Source organism: Rhinolophus sinicus, linkage group LG06 (assembly GCF_036562045.2).
Source record: "Rhinolophus sinicus isolate RSC01 linkage group LG06, ASM3656204v1, whole genome shotgun sequence".
Taxonomy (NCBI): Eukaryota; Metazoa; Chordata; class Mammalia; order Chiroptera; family Rhinolophidae; genus Rhinolophus; species Rhinolophus sinicus.
The window spans coordinates 165,106,661-165,118,887 of NC_133756.1; the positions used below are offsets into that span (position 1 = coordinate 165,106,661).

At 61.6% G+C, this 12,227-nt stretch overlaps 1 protein-coding gene across 1 annotated transcript; it reads left to right on the plus strand.

Annotated features, from left to right (window-relative positions):
- Positions 1 to 568: 568 nt before the first annotated feature.
- INS (insulin) lies at positions 569 to 1,836 on the plus strand. Its single transcript, XM_019713697.2, has 3 exons — positions 569 to 679; positions 866 to 1,069; positions 1,623 to 1,836. Exons 2-3 carry the CDS (start codon positions 883 to 885, stop codon positions 1,766 to 1,768), a joined length of 333 nt encoding a protein of 110 aa, XP_019569256.1. The 5' UTR covers positions 569 to 679; positions 866 to 882; the 3' UTR covers positions 1,769 to 1,836.
- The last annotated feature ends 10,391 nt before the right edge of the window (positions 1,837 to 12,227 follow it).

Consider the following 12,227-nt stretch of genomic DNA (forward strand, 5'->3'; position numbering starts at 1 on the left):
CAGGGGCTCCAGGAAGAGGGTTGGGGGCTGGTTGGGACGTGGTGGGGCCATGTACACGGAGTCTTGCGACCAGACCACAGAAAGGCGCTTCTGCCCCCACACTGAAACTGGGAGTCAGAGGCCAGCCTGGGGGGCCTTATAGCTGCTGGGCCCCAAGTTGGGCCCTCCCTGCAGCACCCCAGGAGGCTGCTATGCTGGAGTGGGATGGGGTGGGAGTGGGGCTGTGAGCAAAGAAGAGATGTCCCTCACCCTCCCTCTCCCATGGCCCAGACCATCCGTGAGGCCTTGAGGACAGATGACGGACGGCGGCCCAGGGTCCGAGGCTGGGACGGGAAGAGTGCCCCTTGTGGGACCCCCGCCCCCCAGCTCCCAGGACTAATGTGGAAAGCACGGCTTTGCTCCCGGGTGTGGGAGACGTTTGCCCCCAGCTGCGAGTGGGACAGCTGAGTCATCAGACCTCGTTAAGACTCTAATGACCCTGGTGGTCCGAGAGGCGCTGACGACAAGGCGATGTCCCCGGTACCAGGGAAATGATGCAGAAGTTGCAACCTCAGCCCCAGGCCATCTGCCACCCCCGAGGCTCTGAGGGGCTGGCACTGAGTGGGGGGTTATAAAACCGGCAGTGCCCAGCAGCCCCCAGCCCTCCAGACCGGCTGCATCCTGAGGCTGTCAGCAGGCGGTCTGTACCGGGTGCTCCGCGTCAGCCTGGGTGGGGGGCTGCCCACTGGGGTCCAGGCCATCGGGGTCCCAGGCCCAAGCTCTACAGGAAGTGGGCTCCTCCCTTAGAGCATCTGGGCGTGGGCACTGGGTGGGGGTCCCTGGCAGGGCACAGGCCCCAGCTGGCTGCAACTCTGCCCGTCCCCAGGTCATCGACACCCGGCCATGGCCCTGTGGATGCGCCTCCTGCCTCTGCTGGCCCTGCTGGCCCTCTGGACACCTGCCCCTGCCCGGGCCTTCGTCAACCAGCACCTGTGCGGCTCCCACCTGGTGGAGGCGTTGTACCTGGTATGTGGGGAGCGTGGTTTCTTCTACACGCCCAAGGCCCGCCGAGAGGTGGAGGACCCACAGGGTAAGTCTGCTGTGCGGGCCCCCACCCTGCCCCGCTGGCACCGGGGGACAGTCAGGCAGGACTTTGTAAAGGAGATGACATCCCCTTGGTCACATCCCAGAAGTGACCAGCTCCCTGGTCAGTGTCGGCCTCGGGGGCTCAGCCCTGATGACACCCCTGCCCAGCCCTCCCTTCTCACCCCACCTCCTCCTGCTCAAATAAACGACCCCTCCTGCTCGTCTCCTCCTGACAATGGCAGCTTCAGGGCACATTTCATGGAGTGGGTCGGGTCCTGGGCGCTGACTGTCTTGGGGTGACATAAGGGCGGTGGCAGTGCGGCACCCTCAGGGCAGCGGGGCAGGGCCCAGTCCTGGGAGCTGGGGTGGGCTGAGAGGGGTGCAGGGCAAGCCTGGGACACTTGTTCAGGTTCCCACAATGGCATTGCCTTGGGGGACAGCGGCAGGATGCAGGGGCCGACGCCCTGTGATCCTGCCCTCCCCAGGGCTGTGCAGGGCTTGGGGACAGAGGGCCACTGTGTGCTGTTGACTGCTGGTCCTATGTCTCCTTCGGGCAGTGGGGCAGATGGAGCTGGGTGGGGGTCCAGGCGCAGGTGGCCTGCAGTCCTTGGCCCTGGAGGGACCCCCGCAGAAGCGAGGCATCGTGGACCAGTGCTGTACGAGCATCTGCTCCCTCTACCAGCTGGAGAACTACTGCAACTAGATGGGGTCCTGCGCCCCTAGCCTTCTGCTCCCTGCACCCCAAGTGATCTAATAAAGTCCTTGAATGAGCTCGGTGCTGTTTTTCTGTGTGCCGAGGGCTGGCAGGGCACATGCTGGCTCACCTGCCTGGGCCATGACTGCCGTGGGGGGCCCTCCCCGATTCCCCATTCTCTGTTCTCTCTGCACCGGCCCCTCTGAACTTTCTCTACGCTCACTGGGTGCCCACAGGCAAGTGGCAGTGCCTCCCAGCTGGAGAGCCCTTCTTGGCTGTCAGCTGTCCCCTACCCTGGGGCACGGGAAGGACCCATGGCCCCCTGGCTGCTTCAGGACAGGACAGAGAAGGGCTGTAGGGTCTCTGTGAGGCAAGAGCCTGCGAGGCTGGCTGGGAGCTGACACCTCTAGCTCAGAAGCCCTGAGCTCTCAGGGCCACCAGAGAGCTTTTCCAGGAAACAGAATGAGGTCATTCCAGCAATTTCTCCCCACTAGCCCGGCCGGGACCTGCTGTTAGGGCTGTTTCTGATGGAAGCCCTTGGAGGGAAGAGGCTGGGCAGGGGAGGGTGGTCTGACACAGAGGGGATACAGAGTGGACACAGAGAGGCACGACAGGCTGCCCATGCTGGGCCTTTCTCAGTGTCCCCAGCCCCCAGCACAGATCCATCCAGAGGACCCCACTGGGGCCCTGAAGGAATCAGGGGAGGCTGGACAGCACCCCTGAACTCGGGCTGTTGTAGGCACTGGGCAGGGGCTGGGGGCCCAGTGCTCAGGGCATCCTGGCTGTGGTCCCCTAAACGCTGCAGCCCACAGGACCAGGGATGGGGCCAGGTCTCCCCACTGCCCCTCACTAAGCAGCCCCACACCCAGCAGTCACCCTCAGAAGTGCCATCAGGGCCTGAGGACTAGGTCACTGAGGTCCAGGTCTGCGGGGGTCCTGACACTTCTCAGCAACCACTGCAGCCCAGGGAGGCTGCATCGGGCACCCCACCTAGGCTACCAGCTGGCGCGCCAGAGAGCCCAGGGCTGCCAGTGCTGGCCACGGCCTGGGAGGTCAGAGGGTGACCCTGGTCACACCAAGGTCTGGCCAGCCTGCCGGCAGCCAGGCCAAACCAATCTGCACCTTCCCTGAAGGTTCCACCCAGGCCTGGGCCCCGATGGCTGCAGACCACTCAGGCTGGCCCGGGAGCCAGAAGCAGCCCCTCCTGCTGGGGGCCCAGCCGCCGGAGCCAGCCTCCTGATCGCCCCATGGCTCCCTCCCCGATCGCTCCCACCGTGACCACATCAACACCCCACCAAAGGAGATGTTTCAGGCCCCCAGCTAGCCCCGCCCCTGGAGTGGAGGCCAGGGCTGAGCAGGCGGGTGGACGGCCGGACACTGGACCCGGAAAAGGAGGAGGAGGAAGAGGCTGGGATCAGCGGGAATTGCCCATGGGCACACCCAGGCGTCCCCATCAGCCCCAGTAGAGAAAGGGGTGTCTGCAGGAGTTGAGGTACGTGAGCGCCCACTGGCCGGGCCAGGTGCAGCTGGGATGGGAAGCGGGCTGGCTGGGGTCAGGCTGCCCTTGGGGCAGCTGCTGGTCCAGCCTCGGTCCTGACAGGCCTGTCCACCAGCAAGATCCTGGGGAGGCCCCAGGGGCTTTCTCCCTCATGCCAGCAGAGTCCGTGGAGGCGGAGCAGGAGCCCTTTGGGGTCCAAGGGCACATGGGCCATCCCAGCTTGCAGGACTCATAGTGTGGCTGGGCCAGAGGGGTGCCAGGGACTCCTCCCCACCCAAGAAACTTGGTCACGATATGACACCACCCTCGGCCCCCTGCCTGGACTGGGGGCCTGCCTCCCCTCCCCCCCAAGACCCTAGACCCTCCACCTGTGCCTCTCCCGCCAGTCCCTTGGACCCCATGAGCCCCATGGCTCTTCTTGAAAAGGGCGGGTGGGAGACTCTCCATGCTCCTGGCAGATGAGGCAGGGAGAGTGGCTGCCCAAGGTCACCGGTGGCAGAGGTGAGATCAGACCCTAGGCTCTGAACACCAGATGCCCGACTTCCTGGAGCCCCTAGGTCACCCACAGGCCTTGGCCCTACTGTCTGTCCAGGTCCATGCTCCGCCCCTTCTGGGAATCAGGACAGTCCTCCTGTGTCCTCAGACCCTGCCTGCCCTTGGAACTGGGTTTCACTTGCCCATGGGGCTGGCAGTGGCTGTTAACTGTGTCCATCCTTGTGTGTCACCCTGGCATGGGGAGTGGGGGTCCAAGTGTCCCCCAGCCAAGGGCAGTGGGAGGTGGAGGAACAGCTGCTTCCAAAGGCCCCCTGACCCTGCTGGGTCCCCAAAAGGCTGGGATCTCCCAGGGGACATCACCGACTGCCGCCCCATGCACATGTCCCACTTGCCTACGTTCACGCCTGTCCCACTGTCGCACGTGCCCCATGGGGTGGGCGCTATTGCCCCCGTGCTGCTACTGGGGAGGCTGAGGCCAGGGCCCGGGTCTGTCCCTCTGGTGCTCACACACCGAGAGCATACTGCCAGTGTGGAGACTGCTCCTGGCACGGGGGCACTGGCTTCTGCATCTGGCAGATGGTGCAGTATTTGCCCTCTGTTGGCAGTAAATATTTACCATCCTCACTGTTCTCCTGGTCTGAACAGACGCTGGGGGGCACGGGAGGCAGACGCAGGGATGCGGGGTCTGGACCCCTGCCCTTGAGGGCCTGGTGCCTGAGGAGGGCCGGCGGGGGGAGCGGGAATTAGACAAGGAACCAGGGGCCTGAGCTGCTGGAAAAGGCCCCCTGGCAGAGCTAAGGCTTCAGGTGTCTGTCCAACTAGGCTGTGAAGAGGGGACACCTGTGTCCCCTTCTTGGGGAGTCTGTCCCCGGACCCAGGCAGGGCTGGGACCCCAGTGCATGGCAGCTTTGCTGGGTGGGCATTTGGTCACATAGGGAAAGGTGGCCAGAGTCGCTATTTACAGATGAGACCAGCAGAGGGCATGAGAACCCCAGTTTTGTCGCACTCCCCTAGCTCTGGCACGGCTATCCTGGGAGGAGGCCTCTCTGCAGGGTCTGCTGCCCACCTGCCAGCACTCACAGGGGCTTCTGGGGATGCCCGAGGGGCTGACCACCCTGCATCATGGAAGCTTAGGAAGGAGAGAGGCTGTCCAAGGTCTCAGCCCCCCAGTCAAGCGCCCACCCAGCCTCTCACGGGCCCAGGCTTTTTGGGGGAGCAGTTGGACAAATGTGCTGGGTCCCCAACAGCCTGGGAAAGTCCCCAGTGATAACCTGGCACACAGGCCCCAGAATCAGAGACCTGGGAGGTGCTTAAGGGTGACTTCCCCCAGCACCCCCACATTATGGCTGAGCAAACCGAGGCAGGAGAAGGTCCAGGCACCCAGGACCCACCGGAGCCTTTGCTGAGGTTCCCCAGGGCCCCGGGGAAACTGAGGCTGGGGGATAGTTGTCACCATCAGGCCAGGAGGTCCCTTACTCTGCTTGTAGCCACCTCAGCCACTCAAGCCAGAAGGCTCAAGTGAGGGGGGGCGGTTAGGGGGACAGGGACTCCAGGCCCAGGAGGCCTCAGGCAGGGGTTCACCTGGATCAGTTAGTTCTTTCCCATGTCCACCCCCATCTGCCCACCTCCCCAACCAGTGCGGACAGGTGAGAGGTCACTTCCAGAAAGAATGTGTGGGGGTCCAGGGACTGCAAAGACAGCAGACCAGGTGGTGGGGCGCCGGCCTCCTGCTCTGTACCCCCTCCCCGACGTTATTGTTTCTGGCCGAGGTACAGGAACAGCGAGGCAGATTCCTTCGAAAGTGGAGATCCATGGAGGTCCTCCCGTCGTACCGTGCGGCCCAGTCAGGCTGTGCTGGCTCCAAGCACCCGGCCGGCCTACAGCACTCGGGGCCTCAGCTCACCTTCTGCCCCAGGGGGCCTGCCAGCCGCACCCCACTTCAGTTCAGACTGCCCATCTCCTGCCCATCTGCTGCTTTGGGGGGACCTCACCCCAGACCTGCAGACCCCGGGACGGTTTCCAGGGTTCCATGGACAGGCCCCTGAGGCTGTCCCCAGAAGCTGGGCTTGGGCTGTTCCCAAGGCTCAACCCTCACCCCCACCCTCCGGGCACTGGTCCCCCTGTGGACCAGGCTGCTGAGCCATCAGAACCTGGGGGCCACATTCCACCGGCCTCATGCTGACCCCCTTCCCAGCCCATCTGTGTTTTTGGAAAACAGAGCTGGCGCCCAGCAGCCCTGCCAGCATGTATCCACTCATGCTGTGACCCAAAGCACACACTTCTGTTCTTCAAAGTCCGTCCTCACTTCAGAACTGGCCCGGTGCCAGCCTGGCCTCACTCAGGGCCACCTGCCTGCCCCTCCCACACCCAAGGCTCACTTCTGGGGACCTTGGAAATGCCCTCCGCTCTCTGGGCCTCAGGTTCTGGGGGTCAGGCCACACGGAGGCAAGAACGCAGCTGGAGGAGACGAACCTGGGGAACCTGCAGCCCTGGTCGTCACCAGCAATACCTGGCCCTCCCTGGCCCTCTGTGGTCTCCCTGGCCCTCTTTGGCCCTCCCTGGCCCTTCCTGGCACCCTCTTGAGGTCTGACACACTCAGCCTGTCCAAGACAGCTTCAAGGGGCAGAGATGGGGAGACAGTGGAAGGTGGGCTTCCTTCCTCAAGACCTGGAGAGTGGGATGGCCCTGTCACCCACAGGGAGTGCGTCCTTAACCCCAGCCCAGTAGTGGGGAAGGAGGGGGCAGAGAGGCCTGGCTCCAGGTGGGAGGGAGAGCTGCCTGAGACACAGGGAGGGAGGGCAGGGGCACCCCCAACCTCAGCTCCAGCTGCACAATCAGCTCAGATCAGAAGAGGCCAGATGGGCAGGCTGGGAGGCTTCCTGGAGGAGGCACCTTGATCTTGAGAGCGAGTCCACACTGGGCTGTCACTATTAGGGATAAAAACCCAGCCCAGGGATGGCTGTGGGTCAAGCCCATGCTCTCCTCTCTGGAGCCATATGGCAACTGTGCCCACACAGAGCTGGTATCCCCCAGGCCTTTCCCCATGGCTGGGCATGAACCAGCTCCAGCCAAAAGGAAGGGGCAGGCTGAGGCCTGGAGAACACAGGGACTGATTCCTGTGGCTGCCTCATCTCCCCACAGCCCCCCAGCATGTGGGGCCAGCTGGAGTGTCCATCCCACAACAGCACAGGCTGAAGGGTGGGAACTGGTGGACCAGGTATGCAGGGCTTATGTTCTGGCTCTGCTCGTGGCTATGTGGTCTTGGAAAAGATACTTAACCTCTCTGGGCCTGGTTTCCTCATCCATCAAAGGAGATCCTCCTGCTTAGCTGCTGAGAAGGTCTTGCACTGGATGCGTGAGGCGGAGTCCCTCACCCTGGGCCTGGGGCTATGGCTGAAGCGGGTCCCACCCCACCGCACTCACAGCTCCTTTCCCAAGAGGACAAGCTGGGTGGTCTCAGACTTCACTGTCACTGTGCAGAGTCCCATCCTCCATGGACCACCTGAGGTGTCAGGGAAGGCCAAGGGTGGGCTGTCGGGACTCGGCTGCGTCTTGCTTCATCTCTGGCACATGACTTCCCCTCTCTGGGCCTGAGTGCCGTGGGGACAGCCCTGAGGGTCTGGTTTTCCTCCGAGAGTCACAGGCAAGAGGAAGCTGAGAGGTCTCCCATGGCAGGAGTCCCCACAGCTACCAGGTGTGGCCCGTGGGTGTGCGAGCAGCTCCCCAGGGGCGGAGGCCCAGGGCAGGGTCATGGAGGACTCACATCTTGGATGGAAAAGAGAAGGAGGCTGCAGAAAGCAGGGTCGGGAAGAGAGGGTACAAGGCCAGAGCACCACTTGGGGGTTCCCTGTGCCCGAGGCCTCTCACAGGGGAGGGGCCTTGGCAGTTCTTTGAACCCCAGCCCACCAGCCAAGGAAGCTGGGGCAGCACAACCTCCCTGCCTGGCCACCCTCCATTTCTTGCAGGTCAGTTGCCACGGGGACACCTGCTATAGGCAGGTGTCCAAGGACAGCCGGGGCCTGTGGCTAAGCCACCCATCTGGGCTGCATTTCCACACAGCCCAGGAAAGAACGTTCTGGTGCCCACAGTTAGGGGCGAGTGTGCCTTCTCATGGGGAGCGTGTTACCATGGACGCTGACAGCAGACTTGGGGGCAGTCCCCTCATCCTTGGCTCCCATGGACCAGGACCTGGAACTCACGGCACCGAGGCCCACGGGTCCCTCGGCACAGCTGGCACCTGACCTGGGTCAGCCTCCAGGGCTCCCCAGCCCATTCCTCTCCTCTGTCCGCTGCTCAGCCGTGTGGGACCCACGCAGGAGGGCCTCACCAGCTTTGCCACCATGTGCTGCCTTGGCCTGTCGGATGCTCTCCCATAGGGTACCCGATAGTATGGGGCTCTCTGGACCGGGATTCTGTGTTACCTCTTCCTCTTCTCTCAAACCCCAGATTTGGTAAAGCGGCCCAGCCTTTTATCCTAAGGGCAATATTAATTTATAGGAAAGCCAGGCGCTTTCCAAGGCCGCGGCTGCACTTCTCGAAGTGGCCACAAGGTGTCAGGCTCGGGCTAGATTTGAAGAGTTTTGCTGGCTAGCGGCCTCCAGAGCAAGACCCAGCCCACCTGTGCTGTCTGGGGGTCCCTGCCTACCTCAGGACGGGGTCCCGACATGCAGCCCCTGAGACCCTCAGTAATATCTGATTTTATTCTGATACAAACATAATACAGTCCCTCTAAGTCTCAGAAAACAACGGAAGCTTCAGGAAAGTGCCTGGTGTGACTTGTGGCTTTGGGCATTCATCCTTGCCACACCCAGGTGAGGTGGGAGTCCCCAGCCGGAGGAATTCCCTTAGGCCTCCCACTACCGCCTCTGTAACGCCAGGATGGAGGCAGATGAGGGCCTCAGATCCGAGTGCAAAGGTGCACAGACCACATATACCCTGACACTGCAGGGGGGAGCCTCCCTTTGTAGGGAGAAATGTGGTCGCCTTGATCCCCTTAAGGCCCTCTCCTCAGAGTGCCCCGAATTTCAGCACTGAAGACCTTTGGGCTGGGCCACTGTAATTCTGGAAGTGGCCACCAGGTGTCAGCACGAGGCCACTTAAGCAACTAAGTGGAGGCAATTGGTGCTGGGGATTCTTGGGGGTTCTCCAGTTCTCTCCTGCTAAGTGAGGACCTGGTCAGAACCCCAGAACACGACGATCCTCTCCCAAGCTGACATGCAGGGAGGCTTTTTATTATGTGGTGTCCCTGACTCCTGCACCCCCAATTTGTCCCTTTTGTGTTCTCTTCCCTACCCTGTATCCCCTATAGGCCATGTGTCCCCTCTCCATGAGAAATAAACAGAGGGCAGTGCTGAGGGTCACAGCCCTCACCCTCGCAGTGCCTCCCGTCCGGCCTCATGGCACCACGCATTAGTCCCCCATGGGTCTGCCACACCCTGACCTGCTTCTCTGCTCCCCTTTCTTTGCTCAAACACTCTGGGCTCCAAGATTCTGATGGAATAAAATATCTGTGTGTGGGAGTGAGCCCTTCTGGGAACCCAAACCAGGGCATAGCTCAGATTCAAGCCTCCATTGGGGGAGTGGGGAGCTCTACATTTCCAGGAGTTTGATCTATGGATTTGAAGGGCTACCTCCCTTTCTGCCCCTTAGCTGCCCACCTTCTCAATTTGAGTACACCCTCTTCAGTTGGCTTTTCCTGCAACTCTCTTCTCTGGCCTGGGCTCAGCTCTTCACCCTCCCTAGCCCCACCTGCAGCTTGAGAAGTCCCTGCTAAGTCTCCCGATAGAGACCTGGCAGTAGCTCCTTGTGACATCTGGGCATCTTGCAGCAGACACAAGGGGACAGCATAGGCTGTGAAGCCTGCAAGCCACAGAGCCCAAAGCACAGTCAAAACCAGCATGAGCAAGCGGTTGTGGCACCCCAGGCAGTGAAGCACTGTGTCCTAGACCTGACTCAGCGCCATTAGCATCCCTCATGCCTCCCCACCCATGAGCCCAGTGAGGTCCCCCACCTGCCCTCCTCCCATGGAGTACTGTGGCTCTGGGGCATCCTATTTGGCACAGTCCCCCTCAAGGCTTCCTTTCACCCCCACCAAAGGCCCTGTTCTCCCCCACCAAATGCCCTATCCTTTCAGCCAAGGAAGGAAGTTCAGGTGAGGGCTAGAAAGACAAAGGGAGAGGGGAGAACATAGGCTGGTAATCTGAGTAAGGTAAAAATCCTGGAGTGCAGGGGTGCAGGGAGTGGGGACTGGTGATGGTCTGCAAAGTGTACATGTCTTTGCCTCTTGGTGCGTCTTTGTCCTGCCTCCTGCTATCCCTTCAGGCTGGGGGAGAAGCTTAAATTCCCAGTAAGATTTAGTCAGATCAGGTGGCACTTCTACCTGGGCTGTGCCCAGGCTGCTGAGAGCTCTGAGTCATGTGCCTTAACTGGTTTCAGCTGGGCTCGAAAGGCTGTGAGCTCAGGTCATCCCACCTGGAGTGCCTGTGAGCAGGATGCTGCCACTTGCTGACCACTGCATGCCACTTGCTGCAGTACCGAGCGCCTAGCACCACACCTGTAGTGTAGGGACCCTGTCAAGTGCGACTGGTAGAGGGAGAAAACCCCCAGGTGAGTCCCCTGCCTCTGGGAGGAGGAAGGACATGACTCATTGGGACCACCTGAAGGGTGATTTTGCTGACCACCCTTTGAATCTGGTTCTTCCCCCTGGTGCCCCACCCCCATTTTACCCGTGCCACGCCCGCCCACATTCCAGGGTGTCAAGTGACTGCCAAGTGTCAATCTAGTGAAGCCCCTCCCACTCTCCACCCCTTCCACTTAGTCCCACCTTCTAGCTAGCGGGATTGCTTCCGGCTTGTGCCCACGCCCACAAGCCCCTTTCTACTGGGTCAGAGGCAGGCCAAATCTCCACCCCCACCCCCCAATGCACTGTGCCCAGGCGTGGGAAGGTGCCACAGCCAGCGGTCCCAGCACCACCGAGTTGGCGCAAAGCTACCCAAATTTGGAGGGGCTTGAGGAAAGGCGTGGAGGGGACGAGGAGGTGAGGGGCACCGCTATAATTTCCGTGGGCACTTGAGCAGGTGTCGTGGTCAGCGGCGGACAGGCTCTCCCACTTCTAGGGCCCGTTATGCACACTCTAAAAGTGCCCTTCATCTCTCCAGCCTCGGCCTCGTCTGCCTCCTCCTCCTCTTCCACGTCAACCCGGCTGGAGGGCCTGGGCACCACAGCCCGAGCACCCCCTGCTTTGGCGGCGACTGCTAATATTGGCCCGGCCAGCGGACCATCCACCGGGCAGTCTGAGCAGAGAGCCGTGGGCACCAGTGACTCCCCGGTCCTCTTTATCCATCGTCCGGGAGCTTCGGGGACAACGCAGCGACTAGAGCACAGGTGACTGGGCTTCCTGCTGACCTGAGTGTTCAGGTGTGGGTGGGCCGGGGGCTCGCGGCAGCTAACGGGACCGGGTTTCTGCAGGAGGGGGAGAACGTCTGCAGCCCCATGGCCCAGGCAAGCTTTCTCAGAGTAGCCTCAGCTTAGAAGGGGACAGGAAAGACAGGTGGCGAGGGGACTCCTGTGGGGCTACACAGAGCCACAGAGGCTTTGCAAGGAAAATCGGTTTTCCTTCACTGATCCTCTGGGCAACAGGGGCGGGCAGGGCCGGAGGATAGGGCTGCCCTTCCCAGCAGGAGTGCACAGCTGTCTTCGCAAATGTAAAAGGCACGGTTTTTCTGTGTAATAAATTTCGTTTTGCTACATGCCTCCCCCTGCCGCCCACCCCCAAACCAAAGACAAACAGGAGACATGGTGCAGAGGGGCCAGGGGCCCGAGATCTTGAAGCAGTTTTTTTTATACCATTCAAAGTGTCAAGCCTCCTTCTGCCCTACCCCCTGCACCTCCCAACCAGAATCTCACCATGCAACTGGAAAGGAGAGAGAGGACGCTAGAGGGGCAGTGCCCCTGATACCCACAGCAGGACTTGTGAAGTCAGGCTTCTCCATTCCTGACAGTGTGCCCCCTGCCCACAGAGCTGAGCACTGAGCAGGGCAGCGTCCCCAGATGCGTGAAATTTCTCTCCCCTCCACCCGGGGTCTCAGACTCTGCTGTCCACCCAGCCCAGCATGGTGTCTGTGGGGAGGGGTCCATCTCCCCAGAGAAGCCCACTGTCCCTCTGCCCTCGGTTGCCTTCCCCTGTGCAGAGCTGTGTCCTTTGCTCGGTGTCTGCCCCCCTCCTTGCTTCCATCCAAGGTGGGAATGTGGGGAGTGGACGGACGTTATAGTGTGTGCTGTGATCCCCCAGGGCAGGTCCAGTGTGGGCAATCCCCACACCCATGCCCAGGAAGGGGGCAGCCCATCCAACAGAGGGTCTTCTGCCCCTCCATGGGCACCTTCTCAGGCCCGGCGGCTGGGAAGCCCAGCTGTAGGTGAACTGCAGGGCCACTTGCCCTTCCCTCGTATGTGGCAAACAGAGGACTCAGCAGCCAG